The sequence below is a fragment of the Uranotaenia lowii genome, chromosome 1 (genome assembly GCF_029784155.1).
Source record: "Uranotaenia lowii strain MFRU-FL chromosome 1, ASM2978415v1, whole genome shotgun sequence".
Taxonomy (NCBI): Eukaryota; Metazoa; Arthropoda; class Insecta; order Diptera; family Culicidae; genus Uranotaenia; species Uranotaenia lowii.
The window spans coordinates 105,115,777-105,135,313 of NC_073691.1; the positions used below are offsets into that span (position 1 = coordinate 105,115,777).

At 38.2% G+C, this 19,537-nt stretch overlaps 2 protein-coding genes and 1 long non-coding RNA gene across 3 annotated transcripts; 1 reads left to right on the top strand and 2 right to left on the bottom strand.

Moving 5' to 3' along the window:
* Nucleotides 1-523: 523 nt before the first annotated feature.
* LOC129738519 (uncharacterized) lies at nucleotides 524-1,220 on the bottom strand. Its single transcript, XR_008735530.1, has 3 exons — nucleotides 1,073-1,220; nucleotides 846-1,015; nucleotides 524-783 (listed from the first exon to the last, which is right to left on the bottom strand). It is a non-coding gene; the product is annotated as an uncharacterized LOC129738519 (long non-coding RNA).
* A 2,834-nt stretch (nucleotides 1,221-4,054) lies between these two features.
* Nucleotides 4,055-9,196, top strand: LOC129737744 (uncharacterized). Its single transcript, XM_055728904.1, has 5 exons — nucleotides 4,055-4,064; nucleotides 4,131-4,279; nucleotides 7,810-8,055; nucleotides 8,122-8,358; nucleotides 8,417-9,196. Exons 1-4 carry the CDS (start codon nucleotides 4,055-4,057, stop codon nucleotides 8,227-8,229), a joined length of 513 nt encoding a protein of 170 aa, XP_055584879.1. The 3' UTR covers nucleotides 8,230-8,358; nucleotides 8,417-9,196.
* Nucleotides 9,197-10,586: 1,390 nt separating this feature from the next.
* On the bottom strand, nucleotides 10,587-11,174 carry LOC129737745 (trypsin-1-like). The gene has a single exon (XM_055728905.1). The coding sequence runs from the start codon at nucleotides 11,172-11,174 to the stop codon at nucleotides 10,587-10,589; it is 588 nt and encodes a 195-aa protein (XP_055584880.1).
* Between the last annotated feature and the right edge of the window lie 8,363 nt (nucleotides 11,175-19,537).

Here is a 19,537-nt window from a genome sequence, read left to right on the forward strand (position 1 = left end):
GTCTACGCTTTTGATAAAATTAAAACATTCACAATAAACTTTTGTCAATGGATGTAGTTCTCGCGAGTCATCGTGTCTTCATGCTTACAACATGCTGAGGTCCCGAATCTCATCCTGGTTCGTTCTTTCGTCGCCTTAGTTTATTTTGCCTCATCGTAATCTCAGGATGCTGTTTTTAAGGCTGTGATGTATTTAAACCCAGGGGTGATAACTGTCCGAATGTCATTCGACATTTTTCTGAAGCCTACACTCTAATTCTCCGTGACTCAGATTTGAAGGAAAACAATTCAAAATGCGCCAAAACTGGGAAAACTCAAATTTTGATTAGAACGGCAAAACTCAGAAATGAATAATTGGGGTTTTCGCGAATTCTGAGTTGTTTTTGTTCAGGCTTGCACGGGGGATGACTATGGGTCGACTGAATGAAAATAACTCAACATTTTATGAAATTTTACAGCAATTTCGCATGGAATGGCGAATTTTAATGAGAAATTCAATATTGTACGGTGTAGTTACGTTTTGTTTCATTTATTTTTTTTTTTTCAAAAATTACAATTTGATGTCCGATGTGGAAAAAAACAAAACTGAGAAAATTTCCTCACGGTGGGTGGGAAGTGATTTGATTGCTTCACTTTTACTTCGGTGCTCCTCTTTGACGGTCATCAGATCCACCATCTTCTTGACCCGCTTGAGACATTCCTTTTTACTCCGGTTCGGCATGCATTCCGCAATCCGATCCCAATGATCCGCGGTACACTCCCTCGGTCATCGGTCGCATCGAATCTGCAATTGAAAAAAAAATATTCAAAATTAAATTTTCTTTTGGACGTTCCGCTAAAACTAACCTTATTTTTTTCAGTCCCAGCTCCATGAATGGCTCTCCTTTTTTAAGCCACCAGCACTTCCTGCTGTTCGATGAGGTACAAATGTTCCCGATGACATAATCGGTCCTGGTTTAGCCGATACTTACGCATATTCCAGTGGTAAAAGTTGCCCGCACGCAGTGGGAACCAACCTAGAGGGGATCAAAATTTGTAAATACAAATAAATTAAACTAATTTGAAAATTTTACCCGTCGCCGTCCGACCAAAAACGTTTGTTTTCAACCGTTTACGAAACGCTCTGAGTTGTTTTTATCTATTTTGCTCGAAGAAGTGTGCGTCTTTGCTAAGTCCCAGGATTTGGAACTCGCTAGATGAAAACAACTCAAAATTTTGAAGGTTTCTAACTCAGTTGTTTTCATCTTCATATATGGTGCGACTCCTGAACCAAAACAACTCAGTCTCTGAATAATTCAAAATTACCGTGTAGAGCGACATTCATCAGTACGAAAACGACTGTCGCAGTCATGTCCTTTTTGGATTTTGTGAATGTCATAGCTAAGAAATTCCTTCGAAAAAATGTCAAATAACATTTGGGACGAATGTCACAGCTTGCATCGAGACTGTCATAGTCATGGGAAAAAAATGTTACAATAAGCTGATGAATGTCGGTCGTTGCTTCGATGACATTTATAATGGCAAATGTTATGGCGACATTTAACATTTTGAATGTCACATAATGTAATCGTAACATTCATCAGATTCATAATGAAATGTTATTAAAATGACTGTCGCGACAGTCACAACGGTTCCTTGCTGACTTTGCCGTGTGGACTGGCCAATCTGGCCGGTTCCGGAATCCGAAAAATCAAAATGATCAGATTTTAACTTGCGGCACATCATTAGAAAGCTCTTGGCCTGTACATGATGGGAATTGATAGGGAAAGTGGTTCGGGGCCATCTGGTCCTGGCCACGGCCAATCTGGCCGGTTCCGAAATCCGGAAAATCAAAATGATCAGATTTTAACTTGCGACTCATCATTAGAAAGCTCTTGGCCTGTACATGATGGGAATTGATAGGAAAAGTGGTTCGGGGCCATCTGGCCATCCTGGCCACGGCCAATCTGGCCGGTTCCGAAATCCGGAAAATCAAAATGATCAGATTTTAACTTGCGACACATCATTAGAAAGCTCTTGGCCTGTACATGATGAGAATCGATAGGAAAAGTGTTTTGGGGCCATCTGGTCCTGGCCACGGGCAATCTGGCCGGTTCCAAAATCCGGAAAACCAAAATGATCAGATTTTAACTTGCGACACATCATTAGAAAGCTCTTGGCCTGTAGATGATGGGAATTGATAGGAAAAGTGGTTCGGGGCCATCTGGTCCTGGCCACGGCCAATCTGGCCGGTTCCGAAATCCGGAAAATCAAAATGATCAGATTTTAACTTGCGACACATCATTAGAAAGCTCTTGGCCTGTACATGATGGGAATTGATAGGAAAAGTGGTTCGGGGCCATCTGGTCCTGGCTACGGCCAATCTGGCCGGTTCCGAAATCCGGAAAATCAAAATGATCAGATTTTAACTTGCGACACATCATTAGAAAGCTCTTGGCCTGTACATGACGGGAATCGATAGGAAAAGTGTTTTGGGGCCATCTTGTCCTGGAAACGGCCAATCTTGCCGGTTCCGAAATCCGGAAAATCAAAATGATCAGATTTTAACTTGCGACACATCATTAGAAAGTTCTTGGCCTGTACATGACGGGAATCGATAGGAAAAGTGTTTTGGGGCCATCTGGTCCGGGCCACGGCCAATCTGGCCGGTTCCGAAATCCGGAAAATCAAAATGATCAGATTTTAACTTGCGACACATCATTAGAAAGCTCTTGGCCTGTACATGACGGAAATCGATAGGAAAAGTGTTTTGGGGCCATCTGGTCCGGGCCACGGCCAATCTGGCCGGTTCCGAAATCCGGAAAATCAAAATGATCAGATTTTAACTTGCGACACATCTTTAGAAAGCTCTTGGCCTGTACATGATGGGAATTGATAGGAAAAGTGGTTCGGGACCATCTGGTCCTGGCCACGGCCAATCTGGCCGGTTCTGGTTTACGAAAAATCACTTGGAAATCTAAGATTGGGTTATAGGTTTGCTTAATCTTACGCTTCACGGAGAAGAGGTAAGGGTTTGAGTCAACTCCACATGGAAATACTCGTACGGTAAATAAACAGGAAAAATTTACACACTTAAAAAAAAAATATTTTTTATGTTCTGATTTTTGTCGCTATTTACAGCGATACCAATAATCTAAGAACCAAATTCAAAGTTTACGATGATTGAGGGTTCAGATTTTCGTATTATCATAAAGAAAAAATGTAATAAAAACTAAAATATGATTTCCATTTTATTTTTGTAAAAAAAAACTTAAACAGCCAGAAAACGAACCGCTGGGTACAACGCCAAAACAAGTGGACAAAACGCACCATATGGAAAGAGTGGTGAGAAAAGAACAATGATTATATGAAATGTAATAATTGTAACATCAAATGTTTAAATACATGCTCTTCGTATTTTTGTAAACCAACCACACTGTGGCAAAAAATCATTTATTGTTGCTAAAATTATCGGAAATTCCGCTTTTCAAAAAACACTTTTGTACAACCCTATAAGTAAAACGCCTTCAGGTAGGCAACGTAATTTATTTTCTTGGCTGATATTGCGGCAAACATGGCGGCGGATATCTTTTTCGAATCGAATATTGGTGCACCTTTTTAACTCGAGCAAGGACGAAATTTGTTACAATTACACGCAGAGAAAACTTGGATTTTGATACAAAACAAAACTGACTTTGAATCAAAAAATTCATTTTTTGGAATCAAACTCTTGTTTTCTTTGAATCAATGAATTATGGTTTTGATTCAAATGAATAATTTTTGAAAGAAAGAATAAATTTTTTGAATCGAATAATTTTGGACTTAGATTTTAAAGAAATTCTTTGATTTAAAAGACATTTGTTCAATTGCATATTTCTTTTGAAACAAAATAAATTTTCTTTTAACCAAAGAAAAATGCTTTCGAAGGAAAGGAATAATTTCTTTAAATAAAAACTTCAAACTTAGAGTTATTTTGGATTGAGCAAGATGAATAAAACAGAAAAATAGAATTGAGTTTGGCCGGTTGTGTTAAAAATCTAAACCAGTTAATCAGAGTTAGCTAAGGAGAATTCAGGATGAAGAATGGTAAGTGTATCCGTTAATAAAAAAGGGAATATTTAAGAATTTCTATAAGCGCTTGCATTGTTACAGGACCACTGCTGATTCCACCCCAAATTCAGCGGTTAGTTTATCTTCGGCCCGATCTTCAGCGGCAACTACCAGTCGGATGGCGAGGAAAGTCAGCAACGAGACTTGCTTCCGGAAGTCAGCTCACGAAGAAATGCCTCTATGCCAGACTGGTAAAATTTGTCACCGAAATTTAGGATCGGATCATTCAATTATTTATATAGTGAACAAGTGTTTTTCTTAAGTTCGTGAATAAAAAAGAATTAAAAATTTTATATTTTTCTTTTTATTATTTAAGATTCCTAATAGGAACTTCGGAACAACTGAAAATATTTCTTCCAACTGGAATAAATGGGAAAGAGTTCAATGAATAAATGCTTTTAAATCTAAATCTTTGTTACATTGTAGCAAACGAAAACAACTTTGTATCAAATGAATCTGTTTTTTGTTTCAAAGGATTAAAATTTTGATTCAAAGATTTTTCAAAAGAAAAATTCTTCGAAACAAAGAAAAATTCATTTGAACCAAAGGAATTTTTATTTATCCCAAAATCAAAGGAAAAAATCCTTTGTTTTTGCGGCACTTTCCTTTGAAATAAAAAATCTTTTCGCTGCGTGTATGCATTGTTATCGTAATTTGGGAGTCAGCAAATAAAAAGAATGGATTTTTGTTATAATATTTGAACATATTGTGGGCATTCGTCACAATTTTAATATGATTGATTTTAGTTAAAATTTGTGAGAAGTTAGTAAAGTACAACAAAATATTTATAGTCATCCGAAAGTGCAAACAAGTGTAAAAACGATAAGCTGTAGTTTCATCAGATTGCGCAGGCTGTTTCTAAGAACTGAATTCGTTTTTGTGAACTTTTTATCGATTAAATGATGGAAAAGCTTTTTCGCTACAATAGAAATGAAAAAAAAAACATCATTCGAAGACATAGATTAGTGTATTTTTGAGAAAGAATGACATGGACCATCTGACCCCGCTGGTGCGTCTTGTACAGTTTTCCTCTAATCAGATCATGAACAGATCCCTGAATCGTCGTATACTTTCAATTTGGTTCTAAGATTATTGGTCTCGCTGTAAAAAGCGATTATGCTTAACTGGTGCATCTTGTACAATTTTCCCCTACATGTTCTCTTTTTCGATTGAGAAATGTACGTACTTAATTAAATTTTAAGAAATCTACACTGTTTTTGAAAGACATTATAATAGAAAAGTATTTTTTTCTTACAATTTATGAAGTTAGTTTTCAACATCTTATACAAAAATCAAAGGTAAAAACGTGCGTTATAATTAACCTCTTTTAGTAACGCAGTATTTTATCATGTTTGGTGAGGTTTATCAGCTTAACACCGAACATTACTATCCCTTCGAATATTCCTTCTAAGAATTTTCAATCCCAGACATTTCGCTTTTCAAAAGTAAAAGAATATTCTAAGGATATTTTGTACATATCTTGTAAGTTAAACATCTTCCAGAAAATTGGCATTAGTTGAATAACTTTAAACATCTTCGTTTTTGATTATATAAACTTTCCTCCGAGCGTTCCTCTTTTGGGGAAAACAATCTTGATGATCTCTTTTTGGTACTCCAGGATATGGTAACCCTACTCTGGACTCAATTATTTCCTAAACACAAAAAAAGTCTGTCCCAGCCATCAGCGTTCTATTAATTTCAAAATTTCAATACACCGCATCATCGGACCAAGAGCTGATAAACAAAATCTGGCAAAAAACTCGCATTCAAGACGCCAAAATCATCCAAAAACAGTTATTAAATCATAAGCATCAAAAGTTTCCTATTTTAATGCCACTGATGTAGAGCATGTAATTCTTCCCATCATGAACAGATCAAAAGCTTTCCAATGATGTGTCGCAAGTTAAAATCTGATCATTTTGATTTTCCGGATTTCGGAACCGGCCAGATTGGCCGTGGCCAGGACCAGATGGCCCCGAACCACTTTTCCTATCAATTCCCATCATGTACAGGCCAAGAGCTTTCTAATGATGTGTCGCAAGTTAAAATCTGATCATTTTGATTTTCCGGATTTCGGAACCGGCCAGATTAGCCGTGGCCAGGACCAGATGGCCCCGAACCACTTTTCCTATCAATTCCCGTCATGTACAGGCCAAGAGCTTTCTAATGATGTGTCGCAAGTTAAAATCTGATCATTTTGATTTTCCGGATTTCGGAACCGGCCAGATTAGCCGTGGCCAGGACCAGATGGCCCCGAACCACTTTCCCTATCAATATCCATCATGTACAGGCCAAGAGCTTTCTAATGATGTGTCGCAAGTTAAAATCTGATCATTTTGATTTTCCGGATTTCGGAACCGGCCAGATTGGCCGTGGCCAGGACCAGATGGCCCCGAACCACTTTTCCTATCAATTCCTATCATGTACAGGCCAAGAGCTTTCTAATGATGTGTCGCAAGTTAAAATCTGATCATTACGATTTTCCGGATTTCGGAACCGACCAGATTGGCCGTGGCCAGGACCAGATGGCCCCGAACCACTTTTCCTATCAATTCCCATCATGTACAGGCCAAGAGCTTTCTAATGATGTGTCGCAAGTTAAAATCTGATCATTTTGATTTTCCGGATTTCGGAACCGGCCAGATTAGCCGTGGCCAGGACCAGATGGCCCCGAACCACTTTTCCTATCAATTCCCATCATGTACAGGCCAAGAGCTTTCTAATGATGTGTCACAAGTTAAAATCTGATCATTTTGATTTTCCGGATTTCGGAACCGGCCAGATTGGCCGTGGCCAGGACCAGATGGCCCCGAACCACTTTTCCTATCAATTCCCATCATGTACAGGTCAAGAGCTTTCTAATGATGTGTCGCAAGTTAAAATCTGATCATTTTGATTTTCCGGATTTTGGAACCGGCCAGATTGGCCGTGGCCAGGACCAGATGGCCCCAAAACACTTTTCCTATCAATTCCCATCATGTACAGGCCAAGAGCTTTCTAATGATGTGTCGCAAGTTAAAATCTGATCATTTTGATTTTCCGGATTTCGGAACCGGCCAGATTGGTCGTGGCCAGGACCAGATGGCCCCGAACCACTTTTCCTATCAATTCCCATCATGTACAGGCCAAGAGCATTCTAATGATGTGTCGCAAGTTAAAATCTGATCATTTTGATTTTCCGGATTTCGGAACCGGCCAGATTAGCCGTGACGGTCAAAGCCATGACATTTTTAAAAATTTTCCATGACAGTCACGGAATTCAAAATTCAAAAATGTCATTCCGACAGTCAGAGGACCAACAGAATCTTCGACCGTCACAAGTCAAAAATGTTATCGAGGGAAAAATTCGATGACATTTTTCTGAGCGACTGTCATTGCAAAACTGAATGACATTTTTTCCTGTCGTTTCCCGATAGGAAATTTGACAGATGAAAAATTTCGCCGTTCACTATTTAGTAGGGAGCCGATTTAGTCTGGCTACGAGTCACCATACTAAATCAATGACCCTATTTAGTTTGCCGATTAATCGGGCTACGCTTGAATATGAAATAGGTGCCATACTAAATCGGCTGATGAGTAGGCTCACACAATTACGCATGATTTGGTAGCAGTCGATCGACGTAATCGGGGGGGATCGGTCAATTTAGTAGGTTTTCGTAGGACTCTATTTAGTTGGCAAACTTTAAGCCTATTTAGTATGGAATGGTCATAACTGAGTTAGTTTTTGACATCTGAGTTCATCGAAGGGAAAGCTTGGCCCACGATAGTACGGAAGGCCTCGTCGGTGCTCATCAGCAGTTTGTTTGAGTGGCGAGCGCGTTTCTATCGGTTCCGTCATGACGATGTCAACTTGACCAAGTTCCCGGACGTTTTCCTGGCATGCCTGAAGCCATGTGTTCATGATTCCAATGGAGGCATCGCTAACGACGCCCTCACCGTGGGCCAGTTTCTGGATGAGGGGCCGGAGGTGAGTTGAAGGAATAAAAAATTTATTTTGGAAATAAGTTTGATTGTGTTCCTCTTGTTTCAATAGAAAAATCGTAAAAAAATGAGCCGGGAGCTGGAATCGAAACTCCAAGAGCAGAAGAGCAAGCTGAAGGAAGAGATGCGCGACAAGGAGGAAAGGCTGCGAATGGTTTAGGAAATCATTAGCACCCCGGTTGGGAAAGTGGGTCGTTCCAACAGCGTTGCCGAATTGGTCACACCGGTTACTAGCCGGATTACTTCAACGAATGCCAATGGAGTCCTCTACACTCCAAGAACGACGAGAGTAAGTTTCATCTAAAAGTTTCCAAATCCCTCATGTTTCTAATTAATATCTTTCACAGGGCGTAGCAGTGGCCAATCCCCGTCATCGGAGGTCTCGCTTCACGGGCGAACTTTGGCTGGAACACCGTGCTGCAAATCCAGTGCCACTGGGAACGATTCTACGTCCCTACTTCACCAAACGGAAGTCGGTTACCAAACTGAGCGAGGTTCGGGACGTTACCCACGCGAAAGCCTCCAAGTACTGCCTCATTTACCAGGAGGCTGATACCGAGGGGGAAGTCGGGACAAAGATTTTCAAGGGTGACGTGATTCCGACAACTACCGGCCAGAAATTTGTTTCGCCAACCACTGGACATATTTTTACAACAGAAAAATAAAAATACCTCTACTGGAATCACTCCGAGATACGAAAATTGACCACGTACATAATTCGCCCAATTTAGTCGGATGATTCTATACTAAGCGGTCAATCAATCCGGCTATTTAGTTGGATTGGATAGGGTTTTAGGAAAACAATCGATTTTGGAGGTCAATCAATTCGGCTATTTTGTCGGATTGAGTTGGGTGGTATGGTAGGGAGAAAAATCAATTTTTGCAGTCAATCAATCCGGCTATTTAGTACGATTTGGTAGGGTGGTAGAAAAACAATCGATTCTTGTGGTCAATCAATTCAGCTATTCAGTCGGATTGAGTTGGATGGTGCGAAGAAAAATCAATTGGTACACTAATTAATATTGCTATTAAATATGGCTACGTAGGTTTATTTAACTAGATCATGTAACTAATAAACCTATTTAGTCGGGTGGTCAATACTAAATAGCTCGTTTGATACCCCTATTAAATAGCCGAACTTCGAAAATCTCATCAACTTTATCGCCCTACTAATCAGGCGATTAAGTCGGTTCCTACACAATCATGCTACTCATCACCCTATTTGATAGGCCTACGAAATCGGCTTATTAATCGGCTGATGCCCAGCAAAAACTCCCACACGGAAAAAAATTGAGTGGTCATCCCAAAGACGCTGTCATGATAATTTTACCATTTCAGCGCTATAGTATTTTCAACCACGAAAAGTTTAACATCGATTTTGTGAAAGTGCGCATGAAACAATATTGAAATTACTATGTACCTGGTAATTTTCGATAACTCTCAATGTTTGTTGTCGAAAATACTATGGTCATGATAATTTCATCATAATTTCTATCACAACTACCGTCCGCATAGTAATTTTGACATTGTGGCACCAATTCATATCAATAAAATACTACGCACATCGTACTTTTGAGAACAAAACATATTTGACTCAAAAACATAAGTGCGTATGATAATTTTACTATGGTAAACATTCTTGTTGTTTACACTAATTCAGGATCATTAATCATCAAACCCGTTTGTAAAAAAACTGATTTTGAGCTGTTTTATAGTTACATAACTTTGAAAATCATTCCAGAGCATCGGGAGAACACACTAACATTGACCGACGTGTGTCGGAAGTGTGAATTTTCATGTTTCAAATTATGTCAATATGCATGCATGCAAATAAACAAACAAACATACATAGTAATTTTACTATCTAAATCAAGCTCCTCGCTCCTCCTAATCTTTATCATAACACATACTAGTTTCATCATGAAACATATTAATTTTACTAGGGACGAAGTAAAACAATGCATCATTTCATTGACAATTTTACTAAAACGCAGTCGAATTTACTATGCGCAGCCAAATTGAGCACATGGTAAAATAGCTATGCGTAAGGTATTATAAACAACAAAACATATTTGACTCAAAAATATGGTCGCCTGTTGTTCGTTTAAACCACGGATTTAGTAATTTTACTATGCTTTTTTTTGTGTGCATAAGCGACGTTTCAACAATAGGCCGATTAGTATGATCGAAAATCGGCCGACGCACCCTTCGCGAGTCGACTAAGTATGGTGAATAGTAGGGTGTATTTCCTATCGGGTTAACATTTTTTTGGATGACCGTCAATGTCATTGCGACATTTTCGAATGTCATTGGAAAATGTTATGCGACTGTCACGATCCCGACTGTCATTTGGATGACATTCTCATCCCTGTTTAAACCTAGACAAAAAAAGGCTTCTCAAAATAGTGTTAATAAAAAATTTTTCAAAGCTTTTACATTTTATAATTTACCAAATAAAAAAAATATCACAATCGTTACATCATAAGTTTTTATCGACCTCTTCTTCTTCATTCCGAGCTACTTTTCGATGACGTCCCCAATCCACTTGACGTACTCGCTTATCCGTGTGTATATGCCGGGAAATCCTGGCCGTGCACAGCCAATGCCGGTTGATACGATCCCAATCAGAACCTCATCATGCGTTACCAACGGTCCACCAGAATCGGCCCAACAGGAATCGACACCACCGGCCCGCTTCCCAGCGCACAGTTGAGTGATGGCAATGGTCTTGGGTCGATTGCCGTCTCGGTAGAATCCCTCACAGTCCTCGTTCCGGAAAACATCCACCACGGCACGCTGCAGTATGTCCGGTTTAATGCCCTCTCGCTGGCTTTCGCGGTTCCAGCCCCAGCCGGAAACAACGGCCGGTTTACCCTCCACCAGGTCCGACCCATCCAGCTTGTTCGCCACACAGATTGGACGGACGTTTTGATCGAAGTAGATAACCTTTGACATCTCTAGCAAGGCTATATCGTTGTATGGTTGGCTGCAAGAATATTCCGGATGGAAAATTATACTTTTGATAGCTACCTCGTAGGCACCGTCAAGTACATTGCCATTCTGATCCGTAAGCCGATTGCTTTTGAATTCCGATATCTTGTACATCCCGAGAATTGCTCTCATCTGATTTGGTCTCATGGGTTTGTTGAGGCCGCTGCAGAAAATATTCATACAGTCTTTACTCAAATTCACAGTTGGGTTTAGTATGGTAGTAATGGACGATTAGTGAGTGATGATACAATAACAACTAATTTTATATCAAAAAGACTATCAGTGCCTATGAAAACCCGGGGTAAATGGAGACGGTTTTTCGTATGATTCAACTTTAAAAAATCAGTAGTGGATCAATTTCGATAAAACTACGCTCAATGTAATGAAAAACATGTTGTTTACAAATGATGAGCTTAAAAGATGCAAAGCGAGAAAAGTTATCACGTGAATTGTTATGGACTGCTGGTGTCTTCAATTAGCCTGCTTTATAGTGTAAGTTAGATTTTTCCTTTGATTTCTCAGGAAATTTTGAAAAAAATTGTGTTTTCTTCGTTGAATGCGTTACTTAAGTTTTCGAACAGTCCTAAATATAGAAAGTAGGAAACTGTGAGTGAAAGGAAAAAAAAGAAAAAAAAAATATTGAAAAAATAATCGATACCGTCAAACGGGGCATCATGCAACAGGAGGGTTTGAATCAACATCGTGATCACATCGTAAGATAGTTTTTTTTTATGTTTTTGATTGTCATAGAAAATTTAAAAAATCGAGCGATAAATGTACAAATTTTTACATTTTTAACTTTACCGAGTATGACGGATTGGCTTAATGATATCACCTACAAATTTTATATTGCTTTTATCATCCAATACTAACCCAGTTGGTGTGAAAATATTTTTCGGACAATCAACGAATTTTTCTAAATATTTTTGTAATTTAGTTACCAGTCTGGGCTAAAATGCATCAAAATTCAAATCAAAGATTCACCTTTTCAGCTAAAGGGTGATACGGTCAAAATTAGGTCAATATCAACTTGAAGTATTTCATTCAATTTTGCATTTAAAAAACCTGAACACTCCTCATTTTGAAGGTGTGTGTGTGTGTAGAATGTCGCTCCTATTTTGATTTTGGAATTCACTCTTCAGTTGCCAAAATGCCGTCCAAGAAAGAAGAGCAGCGTATCAAAATTTTGCTCGCGCATCGCGAAAATCTGAGCTACTCGCACGCAAAGCTGGCAAAATCGCTAAAAGCTGCCAAATTAACCGTTACAAATGTAATTTAAGTGTTTGGGGAACGTTTGTCGACAGCCAGGAAGTCTGGATCGGGAGGAAATCGAAAACCGGAAGCCGCTGAGACGACAAAGAGAGTTGTCGGTAGTTTCAAGCGAAATCCTAACCTCTCTCTCCGAGATGCCGCAAATAAGCTGGGTGTATCGTCTACAACCGTGCATCGAGCCAAAAAAACGAGCCGGACTATCGACTTACAAGAAGGTAGTGACTCCAAATCGCGATGATAAACAAAATACGACGGCCAAAGCGCGATCCCGGAAGCTGTACACGACGATGCTGACGAAATTATTACTGCGTGGTAATGGACGACGAAACCTACGTCAAAGCCGACTACAAGCAGCCTCCGGGACAGGAGTTTTAAACAGCAAAAGGAAGGGGAAAGGTAACAGATATTTTCAAGCACATGAAACTGTCAAAGTTCGCGAAGAAATATCTGGTTTGGCAAGCCATCTGTACCTGTGGCTTGAAAAGCAGCATTTTCATAGCTTCCGGGACTGTCAACCAAGAAATTTACGTGAAAGAGTGTTTGAATAAACGTCTGCAGCCATTCCTGAAGAAACACAGTTGTTCCGTACTGTTTTGGCCGGATTTGGCATCTTGCTTTCACGGTAAAAAGGTCATGGAGTGGTACGCCGCCAACAACGTGCAGGTGATTCCCAAGAACAAAAACCCTCCCAACACGCCAGAGCTCCGCCCAACTGAGAAATACTGGGCTATTGTCAAGCGGAAACTAAAGGAGACCAAAAAACTGCTAAGGACGAGCAGCATTTCAAGGCAAACTGGCTTTCTGCGGCGAAGAAGGTGGACAAGGTGGCTGTACAAAATCTGATGGCATGGGTTGAGCATAAGGCCCGGCTATTCGGATTTGGAAAAGCGGAAGCCTAAATGAATATTTTTCCTGAATTTTGTACTAATTAAACTTGAAAAAGAAATTTAATTTGATTTTTTTAAATAAACGATTTCACCGATTTACATGCGTTTTCCCTTGACCAAATTTTGAACGTATCGCCCTTTACGAATGCGTGTATCTCAAAAACCATTTGTTTGATCGAAATATTTTCTTTGGATGAAATGAAGGTAATTATATGATAATTTATGAAAAAAATCAAAAAAATAATTTACCGTCTTCGTAAGAAATATTTCTACATTATTCTTGGAATCTTTCATCGGCCAGCGCACACTTTTTTCAGTCATGATATTGATCAGTTTTTCCCGCTTATACTTCGACTAATCTGTATTTTAGGTTGCTACATCCTCCTCCTTAAATTTCTGCTACTTTTCGGTTCAATACTTTTTTTAAAAGAAACTAAGGGAAAATAAGTGGATACAGCTGTTTCGAAATTGACAAAACTTGCCACTTAAAAGCGTTTTTATTGGAATCTCTGCTGGTAAAATCTGAAAAAAAACGAAGCAAATCCATCATGAGATTGAACTCAAAGTATAATCGGTTAGTATAGATCTTAGATTGCAACGGGTACATAAAAGAATACTTTTTAAGGCTTATAAAAAAGCGCGAAAACCAAAGTTTTCGTTTTGAAAATTGTTGTTTGTTTTCCTCAGGAGTATAATTTTGTCAAATCATTTTATTTTTTACAAAACAACCAGAAAATACATACCTACTTTAATCTGCTAGGGACCTTGTCACGAGCAGAAATATTATAGGATTCAAACGCTGGAAATTGTTTGAAATAGGGTTTTTCATAAGTTTTGACGTCCATCAGAAATCATCTTTTTTATTGCTCGGTACCGGGTATACGAGCTCTGCACCAAGCAAAAATTTGTTTTTTGAGGTTAGGTTTTAATGACATAACAAGGCAACATTTTCAGCTTATCGGAGAGAAAATGTTGGGACATTTCAGCGATCTACGCTTAGTTTTTCGCTTATTAAAAATAAAAAATCTTATATATAAAAATGGAGGCGTTTTCTTTGTAATAACATCACGTATGAATGGTCGGTCGGAATGAAGTGAAATTTGGTATCCGAGGGTTTTTTGGGTCAGAGATGGTTTGTATAATAGTTTCAAGAATCTCACTTTTGATGATAGGGGGTCCCCATACAAAGTTATCTCTTCTTCACATCTTCTTATATATAAAAATGGAGGCGTTTTCTTTGTAATAACATCACGTATGAATGATCGGTCGGAATGAAGTGAAATTTGGTATCCGAGGGTTTTTTGGGTCAGAGATGGTTTGTATAATAGTTTCAAGAATCTCACTTTTTTTGAAAGAGGGGTCCCCATACAAAGTTATCTCTTCCCATCTCTTCTTCACATCTTATATATAAAAATGGAGGCGTTTTCTTTGTAATAACATCACGTATTAATGGTCGGTCGGAATGAAGTGAAATTTGGTATCCGAGGGTATTTGGGGTCAGAGATGGTTTGTATAATAGTTTCAAGAATCTCACTTTTTATGAAAAAGGGGTCCCCATACAAAGTTATCTCTTCTTCACATCTTCTTATATATAAAAATGGAGGCGTTTTCTTTGTAATAACATCACGTATGAATGATCGGTCGGAATGAAGTGAAATTTGGTATCCGAGGGTTTTTTGGGTCAGAGATGGTTTGTATAATACTTTCAAGGATCTAACTTTTGATGATAGGGGGTCCCAATACAAATTAAACTTTATTTGTTACGATTACCATAAGAATCTATTGGCGAACACAATGCAGTTAAGGACGTGTAGATGAAATTAAACATTTATTACGATTTATACTTTAGAAGGTAAAACGAAGTTTACCGGGTCAGCTAGTTCGTGTATAAGTTTGACCTTTCTGATGACCCTTAAACGTATTTTCCGATCATGTGTTCCACTCCAAATGCTTGATTTTAACTTTGTGGAAATTTTTGACAGTGTTAACATACTTTTCCACCTTCATACTCAGTATTTTTTTTTAATAACCAATGGTTTTGTCAGACACGATTTGATAATGATGGATTTTGAAATAAAATGTGCACAAATCAATTTTTCTTTTTCCCATGCATCGTAAATAAATAAAAAAAAACGCGTTTATTTAAATTGAAAAAATAAACCGGATAGAAATTTTCACAGGAAACAAAATGCTGTCAAATTTTGAATGTCCGATGACTAGGAAATGAGCAATCAGCAAAAGAAAATGCCCCATTTCTAGAAGAACTAAGCTTTATGATTGTTTTGCATCACGCGTTTGTCTATTTAAAAATTTCATCCATCAAAACATATGTTTTTAAAATTTCAGCTTGTAGAATTTTTTTACCCCTGTATGTATGCAGCACCCTCATGCTTTTTCTTTGAAAAACATTTTTGACAGATAAAATGTAAAACTTAATTCGAACTAAACCAAAAATTACTGCAGTTAGTGCTTTATGCGTTATGACATAAAAAATATATCAAAAATTATAAATTTTCATTTTCATTTAATTTTTTATTAAGTTGTTGCAAGTTTGTTGCAACTTACCTCTTTTTCCTAATAGGGTGAAAATCGCATGTTTTGTAAATTTAAAAATAACTAGAGAAACCAATAATTTATCTGACTACATCAATTTGCCGACCCATCAACCTTAAAACTTTTGGTGTACAAGCGGTATAATTATCTGTGGACATAAAGCCATTAAAATCGAAAAGTGTTGCATAATGCCGTAGATGACGGTATTTCAAAGTTTTTGGACGCGATCTTATTTTTCAGTATTTTCCTGCTGTGATCTTTATTTTATTTTATTTTATGTGTGCTAACAAGATCTGAAGAATTGCGGAATCTTTTAGCAAAGAGATTTAGAGCGCTGGCGTATTCAGATTTTTGGTACATTTTCTATGGGAGTTTTGCCATGCAAGCAAGCACTTTAAGCAAAACATGCCACTATCAAAATTTTATTGTAATAAGTCAAAAAATGATCTAGATCAGAGTTTCGATCATAAAAGGCAGAAATGATCATCAAATTGTTGAAAAAATTATGAAAATCAACAAATACCAGTCGAAATCAGTACAACATGAAACATTAAAATATTTTTGTTCGCTTGTTTGTATGGGAATTTTCCTCTTTGAGCTGAAATGTTTTGAACGCCATGTACAAAACAGGAGTCAAAATCGAAAAACTGCGTTCGAAAAAGTTGCTTTTTGTGAATAATGTTTGAATTAGTTGTGAAAATTTATGAAATTTGCAGTGATAATGTTTACATGTGTAAAATTTTGGGGCGATAATTCGTTTTTGAGATAACGTCAATGTAAAGTTTTTTGGTAGAAAAATCTTATTGAACTTATTGAAACACGTGTTTTTAAACATGTTCACAAAGTTTCATGAAAATTGTATGACTGGAAGTTCTTGCGGTCATTAACAGGTTAAAACGCATCTTAAAATTCTTTGAACTTAGAATAAAATAAATTTCTAATAATTTAAATAAGACCCTTCCAGTTATTCAACAAGGCCAAGTTTGTGAAATTCGGATCAGTGGTAGCAAGTTTTTTAACGCTGGGCTTTTAACACCTTAAGGACCGCGAAGAAATCGGAACCGAAAAACACTAGTATTCAAGATCCTATATCTCCCAAATCTCATAAAATCTTATTAACTTAAAACATTTGATTTATTCTTCTAAACAATGCACATTTGTTGAGCAAAAACGAGATATCCTTAGTTGGTCCGCTATATGTTACGTGTTAAATTATCAAGCGGTGTCCAATTACCTGAGTAAGTCTATTGCTGTGAAAACCAAAAAAGAGAGACGAACTTACTTGCACGCACAGTGACCGGCAGTTACCAGCCATCGATCGTTCAGAACCGTTGCCCCACAAAAATGTCCGCCACGTTTCATCAAGCTGACAATGTACGTTATCTGACCTCGGGCCGAGTCCTGGCCACCGACAATCCGCTGCCACCTGCTTCCACCAGAACATGGCATGGACGAAACTGGACGTGTTGAAGAATGATGATCCACCAATAACGATTGCACATGTCAACAATGAGCGGATAAAAAATAGTTAGCATAAAAAAATGAACTCTCTCGGTAAACTGAAAATGGGCGGACAGATAGGCGACGTCGTTCCGGAAGTTGAATGACTGTAATGTGCACCCGCTTACTGTCTATTAGTTTACCACACCCACCTAGGCCTATAAAGTCTACTAAGAAGCTAGCAGGGGAAATATAAAATGAATAAATAAGCATAAATTACTTCTCCTAAATCACCGTGTGACAAAATAAAGATGATGAAACACCATGGGGAAGCCAGCAGAGACAGTCACTTTTGAAATGTTTTAAAGTGATAGATGATATTGTTACTCAGCTGTTAGAAAACTATCACAGTCATGGCACCCAATTTTCCCTAATTTTTTTTTCATTCAAACCACCCAGAATGGGAAGGCGCCAGAAGCAATCAAGGCTTACCCAGCGGCATATCCAATGCTCTCTTCACGTGATACCTACTGTTGAGGTGCTTACCTGGATAGAATCTTCCTTATGGGGAGAAAATAAACACAACTAGCAGCCGGCACCGAGCATATTGACGGAGATAGTTATTTTTTGCTACAGAATCATGACAAGATTAACATTGTTTTTAAATGATTGGTCACCGTTAATTTGTTTTGTTGTCATTATGGTCATATCAGTGAGTGTCATATTCTTTAGAAACATAAAGAAAATAATGTTGAACTTCATCCTCTTCTTTCTTTTGCTAATAATATGTGTGTTCAATGAAAGTTGGTTGAAACAGGTTGAAATAGGTCGAAACAAGTAGGAATGGATTTTGACAGTTGATAATCTGTCTCTTTCCAATTGACTTCGACCGATTTCAACCAGGTCGTCCGTTGAACATACGTTCACCAATACTAATGCGTGTTTTGTGCGTTGTACACACGAATTTCGAGACAGACCGTTTTCATTCAAAAATTTTTGGAACCTGCGAAACTAAAATTCAATTTGGTTTAAAATTTCTTTCAAAATTCATTAAATGAGCAAAAGTCATCAAATAGAAAATTTCTATAACTTTTAGGCCCGTTCAATAGCCAATTGAAATTGGTTTCAATCGATTTCGATTGGTAAATCGTTGTTCACTCAGCCAATGTTTGGGTCGAAACTAATCCAATTGACGTTCAATGAAGCCAATCGGAATCGATCGAAACCAATCGAAATCGATCAAGCCCGAGAGCAGGATTCGCGAGGGTAATACCGAGCACCTCGAACCACTCGTTCCAGCATAAGATGGCGGCGTTCCACCACATGATCCATCGGATGAACTCCACTCCCCTATCAACTGAAGGAAGAGAAAAGGAACTTCAATATATTTTCCAAACGGCTAATAAAAATGGATACCAAAATAGATCCATTCAAGCCATTATAAGGAAGAAAGAAAGATTGCTCCAACGGAAATCTTTCACTACTTTAACTCCTATTCAGAAGGAGTTTCAACGAAGGTCCATGGAGTTCAACAGTGTCAACGCAGTCGAATTGCGACACAAGTTGACAAAGTTCGATATTGAACTAGTGTTCACTAGCTCTAATAATCAACTGAAATCCATCTTAGGATCGACAAAAGATCCAGTGGAGCTCCGTCATAGATCTGGTGTGTACAAAATTAGTTGTTCCGACTGTGATAAGGTGTACATTGGACAAACCAAAAGGAAGTTGATTGATAGATTCGAGGAACACATGGCTATAGCTAGATCTGACTCAAAGAAGAAAATTCTCCCTTCACAGAATCCTAGATCTGCAGTAACTTTACACATGTGTGAATCTGGTCACTCTATCGATCGAGGAAATGTCTCGCTGATCCGGTCTTTGAATAGTAATTCGCTTAAATTGGATGTTGCTGAAAGCATTGAAATCTTCAATGAAAAATCAGTTCATCTCTTAAACGGAGACACCGGACCAGGGCACACTTGGTTGTTCAAATTCTTAGGTAAAAAGAAATACAATAATTTACCTGACAATGCCCAAAAAATAATAGAAAATAATTTAGCACTACCAGAAAACACCCAGAATAGGGTAGATAGACCCAAAAAACAGACAACGGCACAACTGCCGAGCATTCGGAGGTTTCTGCTACCTACTAGTAGCTTACCTAACCCGGACAATATAAGGGAGGGAAACGATACACATTCATCAATCGAAAACATTCACTGAAGAAGGTAGTAAGTTGCTATCGAAATACTGGTATATGAACTTTTCATTTACCGTGGTTGAATTAAAAGGAATCTTTCGATTGCTTTGATTCAGTTGAAT

Coding starts and splice junctions, on each gene's coding strand:
- LOC129737744 (XM_055728904.1), top strand. Junction 4,280..7,809: donor AATGCCTCTATGCCAGACTG/GTAAAATTTGTC, acceptor TAACTGAGTTAG/TTTTTGACATCTGAGTTCAT. Junction 8,056..8,121: donor TTCTGGATGAGGGGCCGGAG/GTGAGTTGAAGG, acceptor TTGTTTCAATAG/AAAAATCGTAAAAAAATGAG.
- LOC129737745 (XM_055728905.1), bottom strand. CDS start 11,174: ATGTACAAGATATCGGAATTCAAAAGCAATCGGCTTACGGATCAGAAT.